This window comes from Poromitra crassiceps (genome assembly GCF_964638095.1).
Source record: "Poromitra crassiceps genome assembly, chromosome: 10".
Classification (NCBI taxonomy): domain Eukaryota; kingdom Metazoa; phylum Chordata; class Actinopteri; order Beryciformes; family Melamphaidae; genus Poromitra; species Poromitra crassiceps.
Window position 1 is genome coordinate 45,283,257 of NC_139631.1, and position 13,791 is coordinate 45,297,047.

Sequence of the window (13,791 nt, forward strand, 5' to 3'; positions counted from 1 at the left end):
CCAAAATACATGTTGTGCTTCGGGTACTCACCACACGATGAAATATTAATCCAAAATGCACATAATTGGTCATTTTGGAAAGAAAAGAGGTCGGCGGCCATGTTTGGAAAGTAGTGCCGGCTACCTCTTTTCCTTCCTTACCGTGCCGGTAAGGCATGGTGTATCTTGGTTATGTGGGGGGGATGTGGCAAATGAGCTAAACTTCCAAAAAAGTGGTGTATCCCTGTAAGACTGTTTGACTTGATTGTTCTATTTTTTGTCTTTATTATGATTTTATGTTTGATTTGTTCAAGAAAATTTAAGATCAAATCAAATCAAATATTGGCTTCTTAGAATATCTATTACTGTATCTAATGCTTTCACATTTTACAAACATCATGCTTATGCCTGGTTGCCTGCCTTGCCTGTATCGTTAGATCCTGTAATGATGCTTCTGCCTGTAACGTTAGATCCTGTAATGATGCTTCTACCTGTAACGTTAGATCCTGTAATGATGCTTCTACCTGTAACGTTAGATCCTGTAATGATGCTTCTACCTGTAATGTTAGATCCTGTAACAATGCTGCTTGCTACCTGTAACGTTATATCCTGTAAGGATGGTGCTGCCTGTAATGTTAGATCCTGTAACAATGCTGCTTGCTACCTGTAACGTTATATCCTGTAAGGATGGTGCTGCCTGTAACGTTAGATCCTGTAACAATGCTGCTTGCTACCTGTAACGTTAGATCCTATAAGGATGGTGCTGCCTGTAACATTACGGTGAAAACACACCGCACGCGTCTCCTGCACGTAAGCTGCGCGGCGCGACCATTTGCGACCTTGTGCGCAGCCAGTTTTCATTAGGACACCATGTTAACAGATCTGTCAGTCCACACCGAATTGCGCGCAGCGCGCCGCTCAGCTCAGCTCAGCGCCCGCTCAGGGACGCTCAGCTCAGCCTGGAGTTCTATTTTCCTGCGCGGCCGTCTGCGCCCGTGAGCGACTCTGTCAAGCTGAACAGATCAGATAAGGGCAGGCAGGAACTCTGAAACCGGACATTCGTCAAATAAAACCAATTTCAAAGTAAAATAATGTTTATTTACGTTGTTGATTGCCCCTTTGGAAGTGTGCAAAGAGAGAAAGAGCAGTGGGAGAGGGGGAGCGGCTTCTAGCGGCTCGTTGCCTGCGGAGCAACAAGTAGAGAGCTAGGACTCGCCTTCTCTCTACAACAGCACCAGCACGCACTGGGAAAACGGGAGGAGAACAGACAAATGATGCAATTGCATTTTATAACGAAGGTAGCCATTAACTGTTATCCCAAACATATTACTTTAGATATTTATGTCATCATTTACTTGGCCATGATAACGAAGACAGGAGATCTGGGGCAAAATATATAGCGGACGAGCAGAGCGCGCAAAGTGAGCTGCGCTCTCTGTGTGGACACTTTAAGCGACTTCTGCGCGGAGGTGCGCTGCGCGGCGCATGCGCGCAATTTTCGCGTCTGGTATGTCCCCAGCGTTAGATCCTTTAACGATGCTGCTCCCTGTAACATTAGATCCTGTAACGATGCTGTTGCCTGTAAAGTTCAATCCTGTAACGATGCTGTTGCCTGTAACGTTAGATCCTGTAACGATGCTGTTGCCTGTAACGTTAGATCCTGAAACGATGCTGCTCCCTGTAACATTAGATCCTGTAACGATGCTGTTGCCTGTAACGTTAGATCCTGAAACGATGCTGCTCCCTGTAACATTAGATCCTGTAACGATGCTGCTGCCTGTAACGTTCAATCCTGTAACGATGCTGCTGCCTGTAACGTTCAATCCTGTAACGATGCTGCTGCTTGTAACGTTAGATCCTGTAATGATGCTGTTGCCTGTAACGTTAGATCCTGTAACAATGCTGCTGCTTGTAACGTTAGATCCTGCAACAATGTTTCTGCCTGTAACGATGCTGCTGCCTGTAACCTTAGATCCTGTAACGATGCTGCTGCCTGTAACCTTAGATCCTGTAACGATGCTGCTGCCTGTAACGTTAGATCCTGTAATGATGCTTTTGCCTGTAACGTTAGATCCTGTAACATTAGATCCTGTAATGATGTGTGCACAGACCTATAATTTTTTCTACCAGTCCCGTTCCTTGCAACATCCAATTGATTTTTTCACACATTTTCTCATAGACATTTGGAAATGGGACAAAAGTTCAGCCGTTGTTCATCTTGCATTCAGTTAAAACTAAGATTACCTTCAGCAGTAGACCTGATCCAATATCATCCAGTGGACCACACATTTTAAACATGAAGGTGGTGGAAAAGAAAGCCACTGTATACCTGCAAAAGTGTGTGGAACAGTAAGTCTGGGCTTTTCCACAAATCAAGGTGCTCTTGGATGCGGAGGAGGAGTAAAGTGTTCTGCCAAAGCAAAGTCAAGTCAGGCTGGGGGAGATCCAAAAAGCCGCTGATGCGTTTCAGCCATCTTGGCCTTCGCTGGGGCATGACAAGGGCGGGAGGCTTTTTGTGTGTGTCTGTGTTTGACTTCACTCCAACATAAGACTTGTCTCATCCTCACACAGCTCAGACTCACCGCACCGTGCAGGTACAGACCCCCTCACACAGCGCAGACTCACCGCACCATGCAGGTACAGACCCCCTCACACAGCGCAGACTCACCGCACCGTGCAGGTACAGACCCCCTCACACAGCGCAGACTCACCGCACCGTGCAGGTACAGACCCCGTCACACAGCGCAGACTCACCGCACCGTGCAGGTACAGACCCCCTCACACAGCTCAGACTCACCGCACCGTGCAGGTACAGACCCCCTCACACAGCGCAGACTCACCGCACCGTGCAGGTACAGACCCCCTCACACAGCGCAGACTCACCGCACCGTGCAGGTACAGACCCCGTCACACAGCGCAGACTCACCGCACCGTGCAGGTACAGACTAGGCTTGCCGCGATTTTAGGTATTACCGGTGTTACACGGTGTTGGGGAATACACCGATTACATAATGTGCCCACCGGGAACACCGTCTTTTTTTTTCTTTTTTTTTCATCGTCTTTTTCCCCCCCAAAGAACAAGTCAAGACATGTCTGTTGTCGCTGTCTGGACTCACAGCAGCGGCACACTGTGATCACGTGATCCTAATTAAGAGAGTTGGCCAAGAGACACGATGGCGGAGAAGAGAGGGCTGAGGATTTGGTGTCAAAGAAAAAAGCAAAATCGCCTATTTGGCAATATTTCGGATTTAAACCCAACGCCAATAGGGAACCGGAGAATGTCAACGAGGCAGTGTGCAAACTTTGTCTGATGAAGGTGGCAGCATCGGGGGGAAACACAGATCGAACCTACACACTCACCTTCAAGTGCACCACAAGAGCGAGGCTGCGAAGCTGGAGCCCGCGGCTAAACCCCACCCAGAGAGAGGAGAGACACAGCCGTCCATAAGTGGTGCTTTTGCGCGATGCGTTAAATATAAGAAGGACAGCGCGAGGTGGAACACTTGCACTGATGCTGTAACAAAGTATCTCTGCAAAGGATTTGTGTCTTTCAAGACTGTTGAAAAGCCAGAGTTCAAAAATCTCATAGCCACACTCGACCGCCAGTACGACTTGCCAGGGCGAACATATTTCTCAAATACAGCAATCCCCACGGCCTTTAACAGAGTCCGCAGTGAGGTGCAACGGGCCAGGAAATACCTTTGCATCTGTGCAACAAGCTGTGCATCGGAGAGGGTCTTCAGCACGGCCGGGAACATAGTCACCGCCAAAAGATCCATTCTTAAACCAGACAAGGTGAATATGCTGGTTTTCCTAGCAAAGAATATGTAGGCTATAAAGCCGTGTCGGCCGGGCTGTGTCGGCTGTCGCCAAATTGGCATTTTATTTTATTTTTTATTGGCTATAGCCTATATTTTTCTCTCATTTTGAAAGCCTGCCGCCAAAGTGCAAATTTATTTTTATTTTTTTATAAGCTATAGGCTATATATGATCTAATTTTGAAAGTCTGCATGTAAGGTATATATAGCCTATGACTTTGGCCTTAAGAAAGCGGCCGTGCCGCTGCCGCACCTCAGCAGCGAGGCCGCACCTCGTTCCCTCGATATTGTTGTTGTTGTTATTATTATTATTATTATTATTATTATTATTATTATTATTATTATAGTTATTATTATATTATATATATATTATATTATAGTTAATTTCTCCATTTAAAACGGTGCAATTTATTTATGTTATAAGCAAGCATTCGTTTTGAAAACTGGCTTGCCTGCATGTGTGGAAGGCTTTTTTCATAGCCTATTTTTTATTTTGTATTTTTTTGTTTCCACAATTTTTGCTGCTAATAATAATATATTATTTAAGATAGTGTAGCTCATTTATTTGTCTTATTTTATAGAGCATCACGGGATGTGTCTGCAGCTTTGCTGCCCGTCATCGGTCTTTGTTTTGTAATAGCCGCCTACCCTATATTGTTTGAGAGGTTCTAATTGCACTGTTCACTGTTGTATCTATTGTTGTGTTTTTCATTAAAAAAATAAAAAATAAAACAACCTTCTATGCATTCATGTTGTTGAAACAGGGTCGGGAAGATCTAATGATTGATCCTAGCGCTAAAGATCAAACAAAGTAAAGTGAAGCGCTGCTGCGCTCTAGATTTGCAAGTATATCATTCATAAATCAGTGTAGGCTAAATAAATGTTCACTAAGCTACTATATTTACATGTCTTTGCAATTATTATTTTTATTTGCCATTTTGTGCACATGGTGACACATTAACCCTAAACAGAAGGGAGGAAAAAAGATAGGCTATTGATTTATTTATTTTTTATTTATTTTTTGGCGGTGTAACCGGTAATACCGGTGACGTCACGTGCTTATTAGTCGGTGTGAAAATGTTCACACCGTGGCATCCCTAGTACAGACCCCGTCACACAGCGCAGACTCACCGCACCGTGCAGGTACAGACCCCGTCTCTGCCCTCCGTGACACCATTTTCATATTTCAGCATGTTGTTTAGCCCCCTGCTGATACACGTCTCCACAGACACAGGACATAGGTCTACATAGGACAGCTTATTTGGGTACAGAAACTGTTATAATATCTCTTCTTTTCATCTACATCTCCCTTTCAGGATTAAACTCCTCTATGGGAAATTATAGCTTTCACCTCGATCCATCACTCTTATTATTTAACACGTTCACTGCCGTGGACGAGATATCTCGTCAAGCAGAAACCAACGCTTGACTGCCGTGGACGAGATATCTCGTCAAAAAAAAAAAAATTTGACGGTGGGACGTGGATCAAAATCTTTTACATCTCCTAGAAAAATATGGGAGCTATTGAATGTGTTTAACCTATTTTATCGACCCACTAAGTGGCGACAGTGCTCTCCAGACGAGAGAAAGCCAAGCAAAGACAGCAGCGTGAGGAAGCCATTCTCATGAAAATGGATTGGCGAAAACGCTTTCGCTTTCGCGCTGGGAGCTGGCGGTGGGGGATTGCAAATTTGCATAATAGATTATGGGTGCAACACACTTTGAAACACCAGCAGAAAGCCCAAAATCGCACGCAGCTTCATTCCAGCTGAGCTCACAACCGAAAACGAACGAGCCCCATCCAGACTCGCCCAAAGAGTGGCCGCCAGCAGCCAGACAGCACAGACAGCAGAAACTCACTTGTGACACGCCCGCTGCAGAGCCACGGAGGGAGGAGGAGAACACACACGGAGGGAGGAGTTTGAAGGAGAGGGGGGTGGGGGTGGTGTTATGGAGGAAATTACTGTTCAGAACGTTTAGATGTCTGATGTGTTACTGATGCCAAAAATAAATGGTTAAAGTGACTGTTCTATCGAATTTCACAAAAAGGCATTTATCTCAACTTTCCTTTTCAGACGCTGAAACCATGCTGTATTCAACTGCTAATGCCTACATAACTACTAACTCTACAAACTAACTCTTTTAGACAGAGAAAGCACACATTCTATTAGTTCTTTTGAGATATTTTGTGTTCACAAATTCCTAGCAGAAAATAATCCTCGGCTCTTGAAAGATGAGCCAGAATCCTCAAAAAAAACCTTTGGCAGAAGCTACCTACAGTAAAAAAAAAACTGTTGGCAGTGAATGTGTTAATGAAAAGAAATTTGGTACAAATTATTTCAGTGTAGATTTCCCTGTACATAGCTGTACATTATCTTGACGGTGGATCTTGTGGAAGTGTGCTGAGTGGACAGTGAACACCGATGTGCTATGGGAACACCTGGCGTTGAAGACAGCAACTACACACAAAGTTTGTTAGTATATTGGATTAGCAGTCAAACTGTTGTATTAGCTTTACTTATTGATCTACACACGCAGACCTGAAAAAATATCTTGCCGTGAATTAATCTGTGTCTCTAGATCCTGCACCTGCGTTTGGATGGTCAGTGATTCTAGGCTTTTTTCCAGGCTATGTGACCAGGCTATTGCGTTGTTCCAAAAAGTTGAGATATTTGTCTCTCAGTGCACTGTGGTCACGGCATTGCCCTCGTGTTTGCATGCATCTAAAATGTGCGCTGCCATTAAAGTGATTATGAAAGTGAAATGAAAGTGGAAAACAACATTTTGGGGGCTTTATGTCACGAAGCCTTTGGATAATGATGCAGAGCTTTATTGCTGACGCGCTATAGATAAACTGAGGGAAACACTCACTGAGTGCGTTTACATGCACACAATAAACAGATAACTGAGAATAATCAGGTAACTGGCAATAGTCTGATATCCGCGTTTACATGCACTTGTACAGGGGTGGGCAACTATTTTTCATGGGGGGCCACATGAGAAACCCAGATTGTTGCCGGGGGCCGCACAAATATTGTCATGCCATAACCCATGGATGGGCAACTTTGATGATAGAGAGGGCCACAAAAAAATGTCCTCGCTACCAGTTTTTGCTGAGGGCTGAACGGCGCCAGCGCGAAAAATTTTAGGCATTTGAAGCCAGGTTTAGAGGAATAACTCATTTTAAATTAACAGTTGTGATGTCATTATTCAGTCTTAACCACCAATATTTGATCATTTTCTTACTCACTCCTATGTCACCACCTGCTCTCCCTGCAGGGCTTGAAATTAACTTTTTTCACCACCTGCCAATATGGCTGCTAGATTTTAAAGTTACCAGCCAATTCGAATTTCCACTAGCCGAAAATTGTTTCTTGAAATAAACCAGAATATGAGTGGGTTCATTTAAGCATTAAGTATCAGTAAGTGGCCTGGGATTCTCAAAGCCTGTGTTGAGGGTCACACAAGAACAAAAATGCACTCTTGAAGCTAAATAAATCCAAAACCAACAAGTTAATTATTTAAATTTCTACTTCAATGTAGAACAGTCATTTCTTACACATGAGATTACTTTTAGCCTTTTAGTCATAAATATTATTGAAAGATATTCCATATTCCAGACTGAAATGCTATAACAGAAGAGTATTGGCCAGAATGACATGAACATTTGGACACTTATTCAGCGGGTATCTTGCATGTTGCGTTCAGGTGCACTGTAAAAAAAAAAAAAAAAAAAAAAAAAAAAATTGTGTGCAATTCCATCGCGGGCCACACAGGGGGCGCCCGCGGGCCGTATGCGGCCCGCGGGCGGTATGTTGCCCATGTATGACTTAGTAAATAGCGGGAACTCACCTCAAACTGTGTTCAAACTGGGTTTCTCATAAACTAATAACGGCCTTTATCCGATGCTGTTTACGTGACACTTGAATAATCAGGTAACTCTAGAAATCCGCTAATAAACGGTTTAATCGTGTGCATGTAAACACACTCACTGACTGTGACAGAGCCATGTTGACACCTTTAAAGCTGTGTTCACACCGAGATATTTATTTTTCTCCCTGTCGCTCGATTCAACCCTTTGGAATCGCTCTGCCGCTGTTTAAATCGCTCGTCAGCAGGCACAATTCTCAAGACTAGTTTGGACCGGGGGGAGCTGGAAAATGTAGTCGGGAGGAAGAAGTTCCGAGAACGGTGTACACTCACCAGCATGGAGCCAAGTCTCTGTCAGGAGCATAAGATCCAGTTCACGGGAAGTGAATAAGTCATTCAGTAGGAAGGTTTTGTTTGTGACCTAGCATTTAGCAGGGCCAAGCGAAGAGTTTGCTCCACGGCTAGCCGGACGATTTTAGTTTCAGTTTCACGCACCAGTGTTTTTACTGCAGCCACTTCGGGGGTTGAGCAATAAGCGACTGTTGCCAGCGAAATCACGCTCGAGTTGGGCTATTTCATCTCGGGCGACGAGCGAATTTTTGCCCTATCGCTCTGTCGCTGTCGCTCGGACGCCCAGCGAATATACGCTCAATCGCTCGTTTGCATTGACTTTGTATGTTAACTCAATGCCAGCGAAAAACTTTAATAGATCGGTGTGAACGCAGCTTAATGTTTGCTTTGGTGAATAAGTAAATGATAAAGAACGTTGACTGTGGGGCAGTATATGTAAAGTTAATGGTTCAGGGGCCCCTGAGCTGTTGGGCCCCTGGGCCTGTGCCCGGTTGGCCCGTTCAGTAATCCATCCATGCATGTGTAGGCTACAAATTCACCGCTGTCAATTTAGCCAATTAGCTGCCACTTTCATTCACTGCAACTTGGCAAAAGCTGCAGCAGCATAACAATAAGAAAATATTATTGGACTCTTCAATGTAATTGCAACAAGATAAATTATGATTTCTCTGTCATCCGTCTTTTATACACAAGGAAACACGAGGACAATCTCTCAGCTTCCATTGTTAAAACTGAGTGGAAACAATTAGAGTTAAAAAAAATGTGATCAGCAAGCTGTGTGATCATTGGACAGGCAACCTGTCAATCACACCCAAAACAGTCTATTCTATCGTCTATTAATTTGACTCTAAACGGCCTATAAAACAACGTACAGTTGTCATGAAAGGTGAAATTAGCTATATAGATGAAAACCAGGCTCTAAACATAACCCTGTTCTCAAGTCAGGCATTTTAACACGTTCACTGCCATTGGCGAGTTGACTCGTCAAAAAAAATCCAACGGTTGACTGCCATTGACGAGTCAAGTCGTCAAAAAAAAAAAAAAAATTTGACGGTGGGACGTGGATCAACGCCCCCCACGTCTCCTATAAAAATATGGGAGCCACCGAACGTGTACAACCCATTCCACCGACCCACTAAGTGGCGACAGTGCTCTCCAGACTAGAAAAAGCCGAGCCAAAACTGCAGGGGAACGCGCGAGGAAACCATTCTCATACTGTAAAATGGATTGGCGAAAACGCTTTCGCTTTCGCGCATTATCGCGCTGGGAGCTGGCGGTGGGGGATTGCAAATTTGCATAATAGATTATGCGTGCAACACACTTTGAAACACCGGCAGAAAGCCCACAATCGCACGCAGCTTCATTCCAGCTGAGCTCACAACCGAAACGACTCATGCAGACTCGCCCAAAGAGCAGCCGCCAGCAGCCAGGCAGCACAGACAGGCAGAGCCTCGCTTGTACCGCTGCAGCCACGGAGAGAGGAGAACACACACGGAGGGAGGAGTTTGAAGGAGAGGGGGGTTTCCTGCTGCTATGGAGGAAATTACTGTTCAAAACTATTGTTTAGATGTCTGACGTCTTACGCCAAAAATAAATGGTTAAAGTGACTGTTCTATCGAATTTCACAAAAAGCCATTTATCTCAGCATAAATTTTCAGACGCTGAAACCATGCTGTATTCTACTGCTAATGCCTACATAACTACTAACTCTACAAACTAACTCTTTTAGACAGAGAAAGCACACATTCTATTAGTTCTTTTGAGATAATTTGTGTTCACAAAATCTTAGCAGAAAAGAATCCTCGGCTCTTGAAAGATGAGCCAGAATCCTCAAAAAAAAACCTTGGCAGAACCTACCTACAGTATTGAAAAAACGGCTGGCAGTGAATGTGTTAACAAGGGGTGAATGGGGAATCACTCCGTTTTAGAGCCAGCCTCAAGTGGCCAGTCGAGGAACTACAGCCTTCAGTATCACTTGCACGGCTTCCTCTGCCCATGCTTGCCGCCTGATTTCACCACACAGAGAACACACCTGAGTCTTTTGCCTTTTGATCAGATATGTTAGCTTAGCAGCGTGGTACAGAAACACTGAAGCATTAGAAGAAGCCCAGAAGGTGAAAACAGCCCCGCTTCTCCCTGTCTCTGCTCACCTTCCTCGGTCTCGTGCCAGACGATGCCCTCCAGGTTGACGCTGGTCCCGGGCTGGCAGGGCCCCAGGCAGGCCGTGTCTCCCAGGCCCCCCGAGACGCCTCCGTCCTGGGTGTTGGTGCCGATAGACCTGGTCCTCACCGCCGGCTGCTTGGGGTTGGAGGGGGGCAGGGCCGGGGGGGAGAAGGAGGGGGCCGAGGGCAGGGATGCCCCTAGGGGCACCGGGTGGCCCGGAGCCGGGGGGGCGGGCACTGTGAACATGGGGTCCACCTGGAGAAAGAGGAGAATGTAGGTTATGATGGGTTCAGACTACACAAATGCAGTCCCATATTAGCACGATTGTTTTTACACACTCAACAGACACTACTACAATATGACAGCAGAATACATCCTCACATAAATAAAATAAAATAAAAAAAGACTAAAACTAGAAACAAAAAAACTACAAATATCCAAAAAAGCAAATAGAAATACAATTGATCTTGGTAGGATCCCTTCAACATTAATGAGTATTGTCCCTCTCTTCACTGGAGCAGAGCCTCTCCCACTTTGTGTTATGTTGCGTTATGTTTGTGGGGTGGCTGCCTGTGGTCTGTGAGCATGTCTGTCTGTGTGGTCGGTTGTTGCTCAGGAGGTACAGCGGGTCTTCCACTAATCGCTTTGGATAAAAGAGGTCGGTGGTTCGATTCCTGGCTCCTACCTGTCTGCATGTCAAAGTGTCCTTGGGCAAGACACTGAACCCCAAATTGCTCCCGTTGGTGTGGCAGCACCCTGCGTGGTAACGTGCCGCCATCGGTGTGTGAATGGGTGAATGTACCTACTGACTGTAAAGCGCTTTGGATAAAAGCGCTATATAAATGCAGGCCATTTACCATTTTCTGTTGCACCCTACATCTGCCTGCAGCCACAATCCTCTCTACAAGAAATTGGCCTCTCACCAGGGTGGGAATTTAGTCATTTTAGGGGCGTGGCCATCTGGCCTTCGGTGTTGCAATTTGTGCCAGGGCACAAAGACCATTGCTCTATTGACATCGTGAAGAGTGATTTTTCTGAAATGTGTGTTACTAGGCTCGTTTGAGATGAGCAAGTTCTGCGCAGATTCGACCAGCGCCTTGCTTGCCCCGTTGCATGATGGTTAGAAAAGTTGTCCGACTTGCTCCGCCTGCCCGACTGCGTGAGCCACGGGACTCTCGTGAGAGCGAGGCGCCGCAGTTGCTCCCCACCAACTGCGCCCGACTGCGGATGACAGAGGATGACGAGAAACGCATCAAGCTGAGCGCCCATTGCCATTGGTTCAACACAGGTGCATCACAAACCCACAGTGAAGTGTAGAAACTTCAATTTTATATCTATTCCAAGCTGTCACTCCATATTTTACATAAATACCACCTGTAATGCCTACATTAACATAAAAATAAGTAATCTGAAGGGCTGGGTCATTTGAGCAGTGAGTGTGGGTGGCGCTAATGCATGTTTTAATTTGTTTACAAACTGCTGTTAAACAAAACTGTAGAAGAAGAAAAGCAGCAGTGAGTGTGCTGCGGGGGTGTTCGACTTGTTGACGCCTCACCTGACTGCGCTCGGCTGCTCTCGTCTGCTTTCCAGGCGAGGCGGCAGTCAACTCAAACGAGCCTAATGTGTGTTCTCACTACATTTTTAAAGAAACTTAGATTCAAATCTGTTTGGGTTCGAGCTTTAACTGAAAATGTTTCCCAATAGAATAATTGTGTTTACCACCTGGACCACCGTAACTCAATTTGTTTGCAGCTGACAAATCTGCGTGGGGGCCGAATATGAACGTTGGGAACAACGAGCGGCCGGCCGTCTTTACCTCTTGTAAAAAAAGAGTGACCCGTTCAACTAGCATCTTCTTAATACCGATTTGTGATGGAAGTGATGTCATATTAACACGTTAATTGCCAAGAACGAGTTGAGTCGTCAAACACAATCCAGCTGTTCACTGCCAACGACGAGTTGAGTCGTCAAAAAAATGATTTTTTTTTTTTTGACCGTGGGATGTGCATCTAACCCTTTTACATCTCTTATATAATTATTGGAGCCACCAAACGTTTACAACCCATTCCACCAACCCACTAAGTGGCAACAGTGCTCTCCTGACTAGAGGAAGGCAAGCATTTTTTTAAATTGTCACGCCATTCTCACCCCAGCCATTCTCATGAAAATGGATGGGGGAAAACGCTTTCGTTTTCGCGCTGATTGCTGGCGATGCGGGATTGCAAATTTACATAATAGATTACAGGTGGAACACACTTTGAAACATGCAGCATGAATATGACCAGAATCGCAAAAGCTTCTCTCAACCAAAACTCCAAGAAGCGAGCGAGTCCATGCCGACTTCCTCAAACAGCGGCCGCGCAGCCACAGGCACAGGACAGCAGCAAAGCACTGAGACTGGTGACAAGCTTGTGACGGCCGCTGCAGCCAAGAAGAACGCCCACGGAGGGAGGAGTTGAAGCAACTCTCCCTCTCGCTCTCTCCCTCTCTCTCTCTCTCGCTCTCTCTCTCTCCCTCCCTCCCTCTCTCTCTCTCTCTCTCTCTCTCCCTCTCCCCCTCTCACTAGGATTAAACCTAGTGCGTCTCCCTCCCGAGAGGGAGGGAGAGAGAGAGAGAGGGAGGGAGAGCGAGAGGGAGGGAGAGAGAGAGAGAGAGAGAGAGGGAGGGAGAGCGAGAGGAAGGGAGAGAGAGAGAGAGAGAGAGAGAGCGAGAGGGGGAGGGAGAGAGAGAGAGAGAGCCAAAAATGAATGGTTAAAGTGACTGTTCTATCGAATTTCACAAAAAGCCGTTTATCTCTGAATATTTTTTCTGACGCTAAAACCATGCTGTATTCAACTGCTAATGCTTACATAACTACTAACTCTACAAACTAACTCTTTTAGACAGAGAAAGTACACATTCTATTAGTACTTTTGAGATATTGTATGTTCACAAACTCCAAGCAGAAAAGAATCCTCGGCTCTTGTAAAATGAGCCACAATCCTCAAAAAACGGCTTGGCAGAAGCTACCTACAGCAAGAAAAAAACGGCTGGCAGTCAATGTGTTAAGTAAGTAAGTAACATTTATTTGTATAGCACTTCTCACAGAGAAAACTCACAAAGCGCTTCACAGGATTAGAATACAAAACACCAATCAATCAATCAATACAGGTAACAGTAAAATACAAAGAACACAGGACTACAGGACTACAGGAACAGACAACTAAAGAGGCTAGACAAACGCCTGTCTAAACAGAAGCGTTTTTAGCTGCTGTTTAAAAATGCCCACAGAGGACGCAGCTCTCAGGTCATGAGGAAGAGCGTTCCACAACCTAGGAGCTACAGACTCAAAGGCTCCGTCACCTTTGGTTTTGAGCCTGCGTGCGGGGAACAACTAATAAGCTCTGGTCAGCAGACCTCAGTGACCTGCTGGGAACATGAGAGTGGAGCAGATCACGCAGATATGCAGGTGCTTGACCATGCAGGGCTCTATAAGTGAGCAGAATAACTTTCAACTGGATCCTGAGAGTAACTGGCAGCCAGTGTAAGGAGGCCAAGACCGGAGTAATTTGACAGTATCTACTCGACCTGGTCAATAACCTGGCCGCGGCATTTTGGATCAGTTGGAGGC

At 45.4% G+C, this 13,791-nt stretch overlaps 1 protein-coding gene across 1 annotated transcript in view; it reads right to left on the reverse strand.

Annotated features, from left to right (window-relative positions):
• znf608 (zinc finger protein 608) overlaps positions 1–13,791 on the reverse strand; it is a gene marked incomplete at both ends in the record, with an annotated part of 105,401 nt that overhangs the window by 58,829 nt on the left and 32,781 nt on the right. The window contains one exon of the mRNA XM_083645458.1: positions 10,169–10,436. Coding sequence (XP_083501584.1) covers positions 10,169–10,436 — 268 coding nt within the window. The remainder of the gene's footprint in view (positions 1–10,168; positions 10,437–13,791) is intronic.